Source organism: Syngnathus scovelli, chromosome 6, assembly GCF_024217435.2.
Source record: "Syngnathus scovelli strain Florida chromosome 6, RoL_Ssco_1.2, whole genome shotgun sequence".
Taxonomy (NCBI): Eukaryota; Metazoa; Chordata; class Actinopteri; order Syngnathiformes; family Syngnathidae; genus Syngnathus; species Syngnathus scovelli.
Window position 1 is genome coordinate 1,404,115 of NC_090852.1, and position 15,609 is coordinate 1,419,723.

The 15,609-nt window shown below is 44.7% G+C and overlaps 1 protein-coding gene and 1 long non-coding RNA gene across 2 annotated transcripts; both read right to left on the minus strand.

The window, feature by feature from the left end:
* Window positions 1-1,060: 1,060 nt before the first annotated feature.
* LOC125970610 (uncharacterized) lies at window positions 1,061-4,998 on the minus strand. Its single transcript, XR_007482164.2, has 3 exons — window positions 3,838-4,998; window positions 3,645-3,722; window positions 1,061-3,570 (listed from the first exon to the last, which is right to left on the minus strand). It is a non-coding gene; the product is annotated as an uncharacterized lncRNA (long non-coding RNA).
* A 4,758-nt stretch (window positions 4,999-9,756) lies between these two features.
* LOC125970601 (cuticle collagen 1-like) lies at window positions 9,757-14,253 on the minus strand. The gene is made up of 3 exons (XM_068651174.1): window positions 14,099-14,253; window positions 11,084-11,139; window positions 9,757-11,012 (listed from the first exon to the last, which is right to left on the minus strand). Exons 2-3 carry the CDS (start codon window positions 11,121-11,123, stop codon window positions 10,411-10,413), a joined length of 642 nt encoding a protein of 213 aa, XP_068507275.1. The 5' UTR covers window positions 11,124-11,139; window positions 14,099-14,253; the 3' UTR covers window positions 9,757-10,410.
* Between the last annotated feature and the right edge of the window lie 1,356 nt (window positions 14,254-15,609).

Genomic DNA, 15,609 nt, shown 5'->3' on the forward strand with positions numbered 1-15,609 from the left:
ATCAAACACATTGTTAGCTTCTTTGGCATACCACTCGTCAAACTTTGATCGTTGGGAGGGTGACATTCGCTCGGTACCGTAGCACGCGGGGTCAGGGTGAGACCCTACATAGTTTAGATGCTTTAAAGAGCTGAATTTGTGTGGGAAGTAACCCTTTGATTTGTCTTCAAACCCCAGGGCCTTAGGCATTGCACTTAGAGGCATCGTCAAGAATGAGAGAGAGTCTATGAATCGAGATTTTGTGTCTAAATCGACAAATGATAGAACTTTACTCCCTTGCATCAGAATGTCAAGTTTGAGACCTAATTCAAGCATTCTCCTTATCAGTATGTATGAATCAAAACCTCTCGCATTATGTGCAACAAACGTACTTTGTCTAAACCGTGGCCTTCGGAAAAATCTGAGAAATTCATCAACACAATCTGTGCCATACCAATGCTTCGCCAGTCTATTTGATTTGCAACAGATGAGAAAAGGTTTGTGTAAACCGTCTGTATCTACATAGGTTTCGAAATCGTAGTAGACTACATTTTTGCACGGTGGTTGAGGCTTGATGGGCTGAATGTAGCACATGTAGGGGTTCAACAAGGCGTCATCTTGATTTAAGATCTCATCACACACTGTGCATTTTTTAACGGGGCAACGATGTTTAGCACCGGTACCATCAGCTTTCACATAATAGTGAAGACCACACTGCAAGCATTTTTTGTATGAAGTGCAGTTGCTCACACGATTCATTGATCGAGACTCTTTATGTTTGGTAAAGCGTTCCTCATTACGACAAGTTTTGTTACAGTCGGGGCAGATGAGAGGTTTAATCCGTCGCTGTTTACAGCTTGGATCGAGACAAACGCCACAGTGTCCTTCACACTGGTGCTGTTGCCAATTCTCATGCCCTTTGTAACAAGCCTGCAAAAGAATGCATGACCAATGAATGCCTCTATCGCTTTCACACCGTAATAATGGTCCTCGAGGTGTAAGACAAATAAGGTATCGTTATCTGTTTTGGGATAACGCGTGTCAAAAAAGGTCATGGGGCGGCAGTCCTCTTTTCGATACATTACAGTTATTTTCCGTTTGAGGACTTTCTCAAATTTATGGACATCGCCCAGACTCACAGGTGTTTGACAATCCAATCCTACACTCTCATGTAAGAGCCGTGCCTGTCTTGTGGCTTGTTTTGTTGTAAGTGTGTCATTTAGCAGATAGGTTAGTGAGAGAGCGAAACACAAATTGTTGTCTTTATTACGAGGTATGTGTAGGTGTCGTTTTTTCAACCTCAAAATCTCTCTGTTGGTAATGTTCAACAGCCTGCGACGCATTCCACCGTGCAATGGTGTGACTATTTGTACAATGAGCTCCAAGCCCTCATCAGCCAGAAGCTCTGTATTTGATTGGGCTAAACGTTCAAGCATGTCTGATACATTATCTCTGATAGAGTTTATATCACTAGTTTGCTGGTAGATGTGTGCTCTATCGTTACCACCAGCTAGCTCAATCTGAATTACATCACCTGTTTGGGCTCTGCTAGCTACCTCTTGCATGACATCATCTATTTTATCTTCAATCTGGAGGTAGAAGGTGGCAAAATCATTAATGTTCTGTTGCGATGGTATATTTAACTGTCGCCTTATCTCTACATTATTGAAATGCGGCCTATTGATTACAACAGAACCGCCGCGCTGATCAGCCAATACAGAACCGCTGTTAGATTGCTGGGGCGTATGTTGAAATGCTGGTGTATTGTCATCAATAACATCTATTTCGTGATCAATTATAACAGAACAGTTGTTAGGTTGAAATGTCGGTGGAACGGCGTCAATAGCAACCGGCGATGAATCAACAGTGTTAGCTGTCGATGGGTCAACCAGAGGCTGCGTATTTAGATTTTGGATAATGTTTAGCAACTGGACAGGAATGTCAGGACTGATACGCCCGTTGTTGTCATTAGCTTGGTTGTTTAATTCTGCTATCATGTTTAGCAATTGTGACGGGATTTGTGTCGGACTCTGTCCACCTTCATTCAGACTTTGATTGTTCAATTCATCTATGACAGCTTGTAAATGGGTAAGAATAGCAGGACTGTCTGGTCTCTCCCCCTCTAACAAAGCCGTGCTCACATTGTTGAGCAGATCTGTTATTTGACTCGTAGACGTATTGTTAACGTTTGATAAATCTAGCTCTGGCGTGTCACTTCTTTGGCTTGTCCCGCTAAATGGTGGCAAATCTATTTCATCAATGTTTGCTAAGAAATCTGACTCCGTTGACGTAAGGTTTGGATGATCCATTATATTTTCTTTTACAAAACACAACAGAAACAACACAAACCTATTTTGATTCGGCTAAATCTGTAAGAGCACGTATAATCTTAAAACATTCTTGTAACCGTCTTTTGTAGATACAGTTACCACGGCACTTTACAGACCCCCTGCTGGTTGAGTGGTGCGTGTTGTAGAAGGGGTGCCCCCTCCTCCTCCTCCTCTTCCTCTCTCTTTGAGCCTCCGTGTCACGACGCTCACCTGCAAGTTAATCCTTTATAATACCGAAAATAGCATGTCGGACTATAGCATACTGTTGAGACGAGTTGCAAGCCGCACCCTCTCTGCCTGGGTGTGTCTCAGCCACAGAAAAGGAGGCAGGCTGTTGAGAGCACCAGGTGGGGTTAATTAAGAGGGAGAGTGTTGGAGCTCATGGTACCCTGCCATGATTTGGACAAGGCAGCATTTCCAAAGGGCAGGACTGCAGCGGAAAGCTCGGAAAACGAAACAAAAGAAGGAGCCGGTGAGCCTCTGGACATTTGAACATGGGGCTACAGCTCGCATCTGGGTGGCTTTGGAAATTAATATGTAAAATTGATATGGGTTAGGATTATGCTAAACATTATGGTGAAATCGTGGTAAATTATGTGGTGTATTTTAAAAAAGTAAAAGCTAAAAAAGAAATCGGGAAAAACGTTTTTGTATACTTACCGGGTTGAAAGCTGTTTGGCTAAGTCATCCTGACTTAGTATTTAAAAATTAAGTATTTGATTTTGGGTTATATTGCTTGATTATGGTTTAGAGTTTGACCATCTATTTGTGTTTATTTTAAGGTTTTTCACCTGTGTTGGCTGTGTTGGCTGTGTTGGCTGTGTTTGGCTGTGTTTGGCTGAAGATGAAAATAAACCAAAGACAAGGAAAAAAAACAGTCATGATCACTGAGTGAAGTCCAGTTCAAATCCTTTTGTCCAAGCGCCTTTCAAGTGGGGAGCTGCAGTTTAACCCCACAAAAGTGTGGGCCACTTGACACATACAAAGAGAGAAAAAATATAAGGAATACCTCCAACTTTGTTTGTCGACTCTTGATGGTGATGGTTTAAACCTTCGTAAGTAGATAGAGCTTCAACTAGTTCCGAGTCCGTCGCTGCCTCCTGTCAGTCGGCGTGGGATGCAATTGGATTGGTTTCAACAGTAGCACGTGACTCTGATGTTGCTGGTCTAGATGGCTCTGTCGTTTCGACTGCGTCAATATGGCGTTCGAAGGCAGCTTGCGTCGGGCGATTGTTTTTTCTAGTGGCCGCGGCCACGAGATCTGATACATACATAAAATAAAATCATCAACTACTGACATTTATATGAACTATCGTAGATGCCCTATTGACTCACCGTAGTCTGATTGTGTTAGGTAAACGTCGCTAAAATCGTCGTCAAAAGATGCGTGGACATCAGCAAGAGCGATGATGTCTGCAAATATTATATAAACATTACATTTTGTTTTATAAAATAACCGCAATGTATTATTATTATTATTATTATTTGTTATTATTATTATCGCGAGAAAAGTATTAAAATGACTTACCTTTAACCATTCTCGAAACAGCTTTTTGACGCGCTTCGACTCCGTTGCTCAGAGCGATGGCTTGTCCTGTCTTGTCTTCTCCAAAATGATGCTCGTCCACACCAAACTTTAAATTCGGCGGGGATAAGACCACGCCTATGCGATCACGTGTCGCGGGAAATCAGATAACTCTGGCCGTATGTTGATGACGTATCAAAGGCTCTAGCTCATCAGATATCTTTGGCCCCAGTCAGTATTGTTTCTCAAATTATGCATCAACACCTTGATTTTTTTATCTTGGCACCATGCTGACGACACTTCAATGATTTTCTCAACAAAACCCCCTTGATCCTCTAAACTATTGTTTGCCAAATTACATGCGTCTCGCTTTCAGACAACTTTGGCTAAACTATTGTTTCTCAAATTATATGCGACTCTCGTCCAGACAACTTTTGGCACCAATAATGACGACTCTCACGACCCCACACTGACACAAACACCCCTCCCCTTCGCCTTCTCAACAAAACGGGCCCCTTCAACCCACACGCGCGGGCTGGTAGCAAAGCTAGCTCAGAGGGGTGGTAGCAAAGCTAGCTCAGATGCTACACCTGTCTTGATTCATAAAAATGCATGCCCATACATATCCACATCTTAAAAATGGCGCCAGCAAACCAAAATGGCGACAGTCAAAGATGGCGCCGTCACGACTGGCGCCATCTTGATGCCCCCAACCCCGCCACAATTCAAAAGGGGGTGATTTATGATACCATAACAAGTCATAAAAAGGTCATAAAATTGACCCCTAACTCATTTGCATATGAATAGACATCAAGGCCTAGTGCCTTCTTCTATTCTCTCTGTGGAGTAAAGGGACCAGGTGTGAGGACTAGCGTGTGGGGGAGCGGGGGGGATCTTGGTTAGTCCGAGGTCTGAGGGGAGGTGAACTGTTGTTGTGAGGGAGAGAATGGATCGGACTATCGATAAATTCAGCTCAAGAGGACGTTGAGATTATTGGATTGAAAAAGGAAATCCATGTAAAACACGAAACAGAGTACTAAAATGAAAAAAAAACCCTAATTATCGTTCGATTTTTTTTTAATCTTCACAAGCAAGGTAGAGAATGCTCTGTCTCCAATCTTTTCAACTTGAAGCATGAAGCAATATCCACAGTGATCCAAGTCCAAATGCATAATTTTCATTTCCACGGAATTTCACACCAAAAACATCTGACATGGATATTGTGTTCGCTGATAACATTTCAAAATGGAGAAAGGACTCACCACGCTCAATTAACTTTGCTCTTTGCTCTCTGTCGGATCTTGCGTTGGTGTCGGTCATGCTCCTGTGTCTCTTCTGTCGCCTCACAGCTGATAACAGCAGTCTTAAATCACTTGTCCCGCCAACATAAGTGGAATCTTATGTACTTGGAGTCCTCGCAAGTTTGTTAATCCACCGCACAACATTAGATGGAGGCCAAAATTTGAATGGCCGTGGGTCAGACTCATCCAGTAAACAGAGGGTCAACTGTTCCATTCCAGCTCTGTCTGAGGCATGTGTCATGTCCTTGGCCAAAACACTTCAAACCTCTCGCCTCCAGTGTCACTCAAAATGGTGTACGGCTGGGTGTGAATGTTTGAGAGTGATCAGGAGACCCTTGGTGCACACTGACTTCCTCCAGTGTTCTAATGATCCATTGAGTTTGATAATTATGTTAGAAGGCTAATGGATTTTTGGAAAACCTTTGAAAACCCTTGTGCAACTACGTCAGTTTTCATGGAATACACTAAATTGTCTCGGTGACCACAAAACCTTTGAACGGTAGTGGAGATCTTTACTTAGGTGCCATTTTCGTAACGTCCGTCTATTTTCTTTCATTAGCAAACACAATGCGCACGGAGAAGCTTTTTGTGAGGTGAATTCTTCATAGGTCGTTACGTATATACGTATTAAATTTCAGTCTCTAAGGGTGACTGACTGTTTGATATTAATATTTTATTTATTATTCCTGTGTGTGTGTGTGTGTGTGTGTGTGTGTGTGTGTGTGTGTGTGTGTGTGTGTGTGTGTGTGTGTGTGTGTGTGTGTGTGTGTGTGTGTGTGTGTGTGTGTGTGTGCATGTGTGTGCGTGCGTGCGTGCGTGTGTGTGTGTGACAAAAACAAACCAAAAAAACATGCCTAACAAAGTCTTCTTTTGAAGAACTGCATTAATTCCCGTTGAGATGTTTTCTTTGTTGTATCACAGCAGCTAAAGATAGAAATTGCTTTGTCTGGCCCTCGGAAGTATTGTGCCGTCATTAGGGTGCGACATTTAATTGAAGGTCACGCTGTCATTAGCGTGAGGCATTTAATTAATTTTCTTTTTGTTCTCACACTTACAAATGTTGGCTTCTATTAGGCGAGTCTTGTTGAGGAACATTTGTTCTTTGTATTTCCTTAATGTAACGTATAATTTTTTGTTATGGGCTAGACAGGAGGCAGGAGGCCCCGTGGACGACCCAGGACACGCTGGAGAGACTATGTCTCTCAACTGGCCTGGGAACGCCTTGGGATCCGCCGGAATGAGCTGGACAAAGTGGCTGGGGAGAGGGAAGTCTGGGAGTCCCTCTTAAAGCTGCTGCCCCCGCGACCCGACCTCAGATAAGCGGATGGATGGATGGATGGATGGATGGATGGATGGATGGATGGATGGATGGATGGATGGATGGATGGATGGATGGATGGATGGATGGATGGATGGATGGAAAGGTATGACTGTAACACATATTGGTAACCTGTGGCCAATACCAGACACCAGTGAAGTCACCTGTTATTCTGGATAAAAATCACCCACCTGGACATCAAATTACCAAGTTGCATTACCACCTTCCACCGGTACCATCACAAAGACCACTCCTACCATTACGAGTTACTGTAGATGAAAAACCCCCACCTGGACCAACACCCTGCCAACCTGGACCACCCCCTGATGAAAACGTTGATGTTTGTAGTCAATACATCACAGGGCGCTAATGAGTTCAGGAAGGCGCCGCCTGGCGACACTTGTCAGCAAGGCCTATTTCAGGAGCGATTGCACTGCTTGCCTCCAAAGCCCTTGTTACTCTCGTGTTTCTAGTTCTGATAGTAATTCCATGTTCTTATGGATTTTTGTGTTTTCTTTCTGTTCTTGTGTTACCATAAGTACCGTATTTTCCCGACTATGGGTCACTCCGGAATACAAGTCGCACCAACCGTAAAATGAATAATGAAGAAGAAAAAAACATATAGAAGTCATACCGGAGTACAAGTCTCATTTTTGAGGGAACTTTATTTGACAAAATACAACACCAAGAACAGACGTGAATAGGCAACAAAAGGCTAAACGTATGCTAACGTTACATAAACGAGGAACTGAGAACATGCCTGACGTAACAAATTAACAGTTATTCAAATAACTATAAAATAAATAACAAGTTTATCAAACCATCCGTGTCACTCCAAATCATTAAATCCATTGACATCTTCGTCCTCTGCGTCACTTATAAACAACATCACTGACTCCGGAAGTCAGTGAAAGGAGACAGACTCATCGTCAATTGCAGTTCCAATTATTCCATAGGCCTAGAGCGCCCTCATGCGGTTTAAAGCGAAACTAACATGGGAAGTGAAAACTACTCGTAAGTAAGTAATGTGTTAATGATAAAGTAATAATGTGTTAACAGTTTCACATGTAAGTCACTCCTGATTATAAGTCGCTTTCCCAACAACTGCGACTTATAGTCCGAAAAATACGCTACATGTGTTTCCAGATTAGATTGTTTGCTTTTCGAGTACCTCTTTCGTCCCTTTGTTCGTCGATTGGCCCCTGTTGTTGGGAACGAGACGGGGCAACCAAATGCAGCACGAATCTATATTAAAAAGGGGAAGTGGAAAGCTGGACTCCCGGTCTGGCTGGTGCGGCTGGGCAGAAGAGCGCAGTGCGTAGTCGTGGTCGGGGGCAAGCAGGTGTTCAAGGCAGGCGGAGATCAGAGCGTGGTCAAGGACGGACAATCGGTTGGGGCAGATGGCGTTCCGACGTGGTCGGTCAATTTCACGGAGGCAGTCGGCAATTGGGGAAAAGCACAGGATGACAGACACAAAGCACATGGAGCAAATGGATGGCATACGGAAACGAAACGACAGTGATTGGTTGGATCCATGGAGTTTAAATAGGACTGATGAAGTCAGTTTGCTTTATTGGGGGCGTGGCTGAGAGGCAGGCATTTTTTATGTGTTCTATGTGCCCTCTCTGCATCCATTGCAGCCTGGTCATCCTGGAAGGGGGCTCCTCCCATCTGTGGTCTCTTCTCAAGGTTTCTCATTTTGCCCCCAGTAGGGTTTTTTTGAGTTTTTCCTTGCCCTCCTGGGAGTTTAAGATCAGGTGAGTTTTGAGAATGATTATGTATTTTTTTTGTACATGTAAAGCCCTTTGAGACTTGATTGTGATTTAGGGCTATATAAATACACTTGACTTGACTTGATGTGACACCTGTTTTACCTGTGCCTTTTGCGTGTGCTTTTTGTTCCTTTTTTCACATCATAATGCGCCTTTAGTTTAATAAAAGAATTTTGCAATTGAAACCATTCTGCTCTGGGATTCTGTTTCTTGCTTTTGTCACAATCATAACATTGCCTGTTCTCCTCATGCCTGAGTGGGCTTTCTCAAAGATATGCATGGTAATTGAGCACTCCAAATTGTCTATAGGTGTGATTGTAAGTGTGACTTGCTCTGCATGTGCCCTGCAATTGGCTGAGTGGGAGAGAAAGTTACTTATTTTGTGGTTGTAAAATGAAGAATGGCAGGTTTTTAAAAAAGAACGGATGAAGCAAGGACGAAAATCGGCTTTCGTCTGTCCCTGTCCCCAACCGGACCAAGTATGACTAATGCCGACGTCAGACTACACGAATGTAGCCTAATAATGAGCCGACAGACATGTCGCAGACAAACATAGTGTGATGAACGGACAGTACAGCCAATTGCAGAGCGACCAGATTTTATCGTAAAAGGGGAAGGGGGCGATGGAGAACTGGAGCGGACGAGGACGTGGCTCGGATGGTCAGACGTGGGTGGCTGGATGACGAGCCAGGGGAAGGAGCACTCGACTGGCTTCTCGTGAGCGAGGGCAGGCTGTCGACAGGGGACTTGTGGAGGCAATGACAGCTGCTGTAAAAATCACAAGGCTGAGTGAACAAGGACCGAGACGCAAGGAATCGGGGGTCAAGCTTTCAGGACAGGACAGGACAAGACAAGCTGACATCTGGAGTTGCGCTGGTCCCGCTACTATAGCGCTCCTGATGAGCCAGCGCCAGGTGACAGTGATCACGGTAATAGGGGGGCGCGGCCATCCACTCGTGACACATAGTGTGTCGAAGCCAATTTTGAGTGGTCTTGACGTGTCGTAGCCCATGTAGTGTGACATAGTCCACGATTCGACGGCTGGGGTCTGGGACGGCTCACGACTACTATGACAAGTCTGGCATGTCAGAATTTCTATTTGTCTTGCCGCATAGTGTGATATAGTAACCTACGTCTTTCGGATGGTTTGCCTGGCATGTGTGATATTTAAGTTCAGAATGAAAGTGAATGATAAGAAGAAAAAAAGGTTTGTTTCTTCATGCAGGAGGTGGCAATAGAGACTAAAGATCACTGAATTTTGTAAAATCCTATTTATAACACTTAACCTGCTGGTCTTTTTGTGTCAGATTTTGGGTACCCGGGAGTTGTGCCCGTAAGTTTGGACGTGAAAAGTAAGTTATCTAGCACACGAGGTTTACCGGAAAAGGTTTTCTCATTTGTTGGACTATAACTATATGTTCTTCTTATTATTTGTTTACAAGGCAGTAATTGGTTGCAGTTTGATTTCATACCCAGGAAGCACAATTGTGTCTGTGATCACAAAGGAAAGAGCATCTCATGTCACAAGTCATTCAGAAAGAAAAACATTTTTATTGTTATAATTGAATGCGGGTAGCGAGGATGGAAATCTTGCATTTAGACATTGATGCACACATTTTTAAAGATTTTTATCATTAGGACTGAATGCTTGACAAACGGAAATGGATGGTAGTCCAGCTGGGTTGTGTTCATAAGCAGTAACAGGTTGTGCGAGTGGACAAGGTGGTGGTCTAGGTGGGCTGTTTTCATCTGGAGCAATTGATGTTGGCCAGGCAGGTCTTGGTGGAAGTCTAGGCGGTGGTTCAGGTTTGCGAGGTCAAATTTCAGGTTGACTGTTTTCATCCAGAGTAACAGATGATCCAGGTAGTGATCCAGGTTGGCAGGGTGCTTTTCCAGGTGAGTTGTTTTTAGCTGGAGTAATCCGTAATGGCAGGGGGTGTCCTGAAGGTGGTCCAGGTGGTGGGGTAGGTTGGTAATTTGGTGTCCAGGTGGTTTTCATCCAGGAAAATAGGTGGCTGTACTGGTGTCTGGTATTATTGGTCTGGGTGGCTAATTGTGATATGAAATAGAATGTGGTCCAAATGGTGGCCCAGCCAGGAAGTTGCTAAAATACTATACCACTTGGTGGTGGTCCAGGTGAATAATTTTCCTCTGCAGTACCAGGTGTGACCCCTGGGCTATAAAATTAATGAACATAATTTGGCCCAGGTGGCCAAATTGGTAGTGGGCCACATGGCAAATTTTGACCTGGGCCATATGGATATGGTCTTGGTGGCCAAGGTAGCCATGGTGCCTGAGAAAAATTCGGGAAAAATACTGGTGGACCAGGTGGTCCTGGGGGTCCAGGTGGTCCTGGTGGACTAGGTGGTCCTGGTGGTCCACGTGGTCCTTCTGGTCCAGGAGATCCAGTTGGTCCAACTGGACCTGGAATACCGTTTGGTCCTGGTCTGCCTTTTGCTCCAGGTGGTCCTGGTGGGCCTTCTGGTCCTGGGCCACCATCTGCTCCAGGTGGTCCTGGTGGGCCTTCTGGTCCTGGAACACCATCTGCTCCAGGTGGTCCTGGTGGGCCTTTTGGTCCTGTTGGTCCTGTCGGTCCTGTTGGTCCTGTTGTACCACTTGGTCCTATTGGACCATCTGGACCACCTGGCCCTGGTGGTCCTGGAGGTCCAGGTGGTCCTGGTGGACCGGGTGGTCCTCCGACTTCTCTGCCTGACCCTGCTTGCGCAGAACTGTCATCTTGAGTAACATTTACTTGTCTCTTTATCTGTGCACCCAGACAGCTGGCTCCTGCAATAGTTGACATTGACATCTCTGTAACCTTTACATTACATTTTGTTACCTGGAGTGAGATGACTTACCAAACAGGAGGGCAACAATGAACACCTTGAGAATGATCATTATGGCTGATGATGTCCTGAAAGACAAGTGAAAAGGAACAGTGAACATATGTCTAGAGCAGTGGTGGCCAACCCGCGGCTCGCGAGCCGCATGCAGCTCCTTTACGTTCATATCAACATTTGTGGGGGGTTGTGCGTGTTTGCTTCGCTTGAGTTCAATATATATTTATACAGTCAAACCTCAGTTGGGAGTGATAGTTGATGTGTGCTCATGTGTATGATGTGGCTCTTTGCGGTAACACAGTAAAAAATGTGTCTCTTAGACTCTGACTGGTTGGCCACCCCTGATCTAGAGGAAGTCTTTCAGGGAGCCATCATGTGAGAAATGGCTGCTTTGACAGTGTGAGTTTGTCAGGGCTCAGTTTCCATCGCTTGCCACAGGTTACCTAGAACAGGGGTCTCCAACCCCCGGTCCGTGGAACGGTACCGGTCCGTGGGTCAAGACGCTCGTCCCGGTCATGTGACATGTTTCCCCAGTCGAGCCCGCAAAGCTACCAAAAATGAGTAAGAATTTATTTTGAAAATTATAAAAAAAAATTGGCGATTCTCTCCCAATTACATCCGTCGGTTCAGGTCAAGACGCTCGTCTCGGTCATGTGACATGTCCGAGCCCGCGAAGCAAGCAAATATGAGCAAGAAACAGAGATGTTTGGAAAGCTTTTTCGGAAAGGGAAAAAAGCCCAATGAGGAGACGGAAGAAGAAGAAGAGGCTACGACTTCTAAGAAAAGGAAAGCTGCATTTAAAAGAAAATTTCTGGAGTCCTATTTAAAATATGGATTTATCGCCAACAGATGACTCTGACGCCCCAAGCCCACTCTGCATAATATGTGGCGACAGGCTAGCTGACGAGGTAATGAGGCCTTCAAAACTGCTTCGGCACATGGAGACCAAGCATCCTGTATCAAAAGACAAACCTTAACCACTTCGGGTCTCATTGTCTCCGATTATGCCTACATGGGACCGGCTTGTTTATGAGAAACAAGCTCAGTGCTCCCACTAATTCAACGTAATGGTGAGTTTTATTTTTATGTCGTTTTTACTTGTTTTTATGCCAGTCGTATCATTTTATTTCATTGTATTTATATATTTATTATAAAGTCAAAGTCAGCTTTATTGTCAATTTCTCCACAGGCCAAAGACACCCAAAGGAACCGAAATTTCGTTCCCCCCTATCCCACGGTGACAAGACATGGCCCACAACAGACAATCAAGTAAACAAGTAAACAACAGCGTGCTGAATAAATAATGAATAAATAACACAACAAATAAATAAATAAGAGGAGCAAAAAGGAGCAAGTGAGCGTACAGCAGACATTCCAGAAAATAGCGCAACAGTGCCGCACGCTACGCAGAAGGGGGTAGCGAGTTCAGGGTCCTAACAGCCTGGAGAAAGAAGCTGTTGGCGAGTCTAGTGGTGCGGGAGCGCAGGCTCCTGTACCTCTTCCCAGAGGGCAGAAGGTCAAACAAAGAGTGAGCCGGGTGACTCACATCTCTCGCAATATATAAATGTATAATTTATTTATATAAATGTATTATTTATTTATTGGCGGCTCGGTGGCGCACTGGGTAGCACGTCCGCCTCACAGTTAGGAGGGTGCGGGTTCGATTCCACCTCCGGCCCTCCCTGTGTGGAGTTTGCATGTTCTCCCCGGGCCCGCGTGGGTTTTCTCCGGGCGCTCCGGTTTCCTCCCACATTCCAAAAACATGCTTGGTAGGCCGATTGAAGACTCCAAATTGTCCCTAGGTGTGAGTGTGAATGGTTGTCTGTGGTCTGTCTCTGTGTGCCCTGCGATTGGCTGGCAACCGGTTCAGGGTGTCCCCCGCCTACTGCCCGATGACGGCTGGGATAGGCTCCAGCACGCCCGCGACCCCCGTGGGGACTAAGCGGTTCAGAAAATGGATGGATGGATGGATATTATTTATTTAAATAAAGGCCGGTCCGCGAAAATATTTCTGACACATAACCGGTCCGTGGCGCAAAAGAGGTTGGGGACCACTGACCTAGACTGTCCTTGCCAATAGCGCTTACAACTCTCTGCCAATTTTCATGTCGTTGCTGTTGGAATCCTCATAGCAACCAAAACTACTTTTTTGGAGGTACTTAAAATGTGTGCAATTGCTAATTGCTCATTTATTATACTGTCATTGCTTCAAATGATATGAACATGGCCATCACACTAGCACCAACCATGCTCTTCAAAGTCCACAGTCACACTAAGCCCCTGGCACACGCATTGGGAGATGCTATCGGCGCCCTGATACCGGCCCTATTTGTTCCCTTTTTGCATTTTTTAGTGCTTGTGAAAGACTTTTTGTCTTATCAAAACATATTTTATTAACTTCAATTAAGTAATTGTTATTACGCTACCCATGGTGACAAGATCTATGCAGAGGACATACTATACAAGGAGATGCTCTGCTCTTTCAAAACTGAACCTCCGGTGCAACTGCTGTCAGTTAAGTTAGCCAATACTTGTGCCATTTTTATTGTTTCATTGAGGTAGTCTCATAGTAGGCCTACACAAAAAGAGGACATACGTAGTGTTGTTTAATGCAGAAAACTCATTCAAAACAGCTTTTAATTAGGTTTTTGTCCATATTAGAGAGTCTGATTGCACGAACTAGCTTAAAGTAAAATGTAGTCAAACGAGTGTTGTTCTTTTATTCAACTTTGTGTGAGGTTTACCATTTTTTAACATTGATGTTGTATTGGGTGTGTCATTGTTATTCCATGTTTTTTAACGTGTGTGTGTGTGTTCATCATTCTAAATTATTGTGCATACCATCAAGTGACACACGCACACGCACACGCACGCACGCACACACACGCACACAAACACACACACACACACACACACACACACACACACACACACACACACACACACGCACACGAATCGTATTTCACTATAATATCCGAATTAAGCTTTAAGACCTGCGGTGTGAACATAGCCTTAAAGAGAGAAAGTACTCACCACGCTTCGTCAAGTTGGCTCTTGGAGACCCTTTCGGCTCTTGCGTTGGTATTGGTCCGACTCCCGTGAAACTTCTGTCACCTCAAAGCCTTCAGCAGAGGTTTTAAATCACTTGTCTGGCCGCCTTTAAGGTGTAGCCTTTAAGGTGAGGCATTTAATTGCTTTTTCATTCATTTTAACCGAATTGCATTCATTAATTAGTTTCCATTAGTGCAATCCTGCCAATTGGCATTTTTTTCTTCTGCCACTTTAAAGTTAATTAAGTCACTTTGAAGTGAATAGGGCACACAACAGGTCACCGACGCTGTAGCCTTTTGTGGTTGTACTTGGAGTTCTCTTGTTTTCAAACAACCTGTATGCTGGGTACATGTTTCCTTTTTTTATTCGCTTGGTAAACAGCAATGACTAATCAGGATGAAATTGCACACTTGGTACAGAAAGGACGGTGGGGTGTGTTAAGAATATGTACCCATAAGCAAAAAGAGGGGAAAAACATACAAACCTATGTGACCCGCTGTGAAAAAATTAATTGCCCCCTAAACCTTATCGGGAGAGATTTGTTTCAGAATTATTCTGACAAATACATTTGTGATTTTCACACGTTTTTTGGATACACAAATATATTCGTAATTTTCACATTGTTTTTGGATCCACAAATATATTCAGGATTTTCACATACTATGTTTTTTACTGTTGTGTGTGCAGTTATCGTCTTTCAGCTGTTCCCGTTAGGGTTCACCACAACAGATCAATCGTTTCGATCCGACTCTGTCCTCTGTATCTTCCTCTGTCACACCAACCACCTCTGCATGTGCACCACATCCATAGGCTTCCACTTTAGCCTCCTTCTTCTTCTCCTGCCTGTTGACTCCATCCTCAGCATCCTTCTGCCTAGAGTATACCTCAGGTCCCGGGTAGTGTGTGTATTCATCATTTGTAAATATTCAATTCTGTGTGTGAATTGTCAAATATGCTAGGTGTGTAGCTACAGACCCGCCTACCACACGCAATAGAGCGGGTAGAACGGGCGCGAAAGCTATGTTGTAATCCGTAAATGGTGGCCTGATGGGTGGAGAGCTGAGCCTGGCTGTGGCACAGAGGTTTCACAATCCAGACAGAAGTCCAAACACTTTCCACACCATAGGAGTAATCCATCCATCCATCCATCCATCCATCCATCCATCCATCCATCCATCCATCCATCCATCCATCCATCCATCCATCCATCCATCCATCCATCCATCCATCCATCCATCCATCCATCCATCCATCCATGCATTTTCTGTCCCCACAGGGATCGCGGGCGTGCTGGAGCCTATCCCGGCCGTCATCAGGCAGTAGGCGGGGTTGAACCGGGGTCCAGCCAAATGCATGGCACACAAAGACAAACATCCATCCGCACACTCACTCACACCTATGGGCTATTTGGAGTGCCTAATCAGCCTACCAAGCATGTTTTGGGATGTGGGGGGAAACCGGAGTCCCCGGGGGAAATCCACGCAGGCATGGGG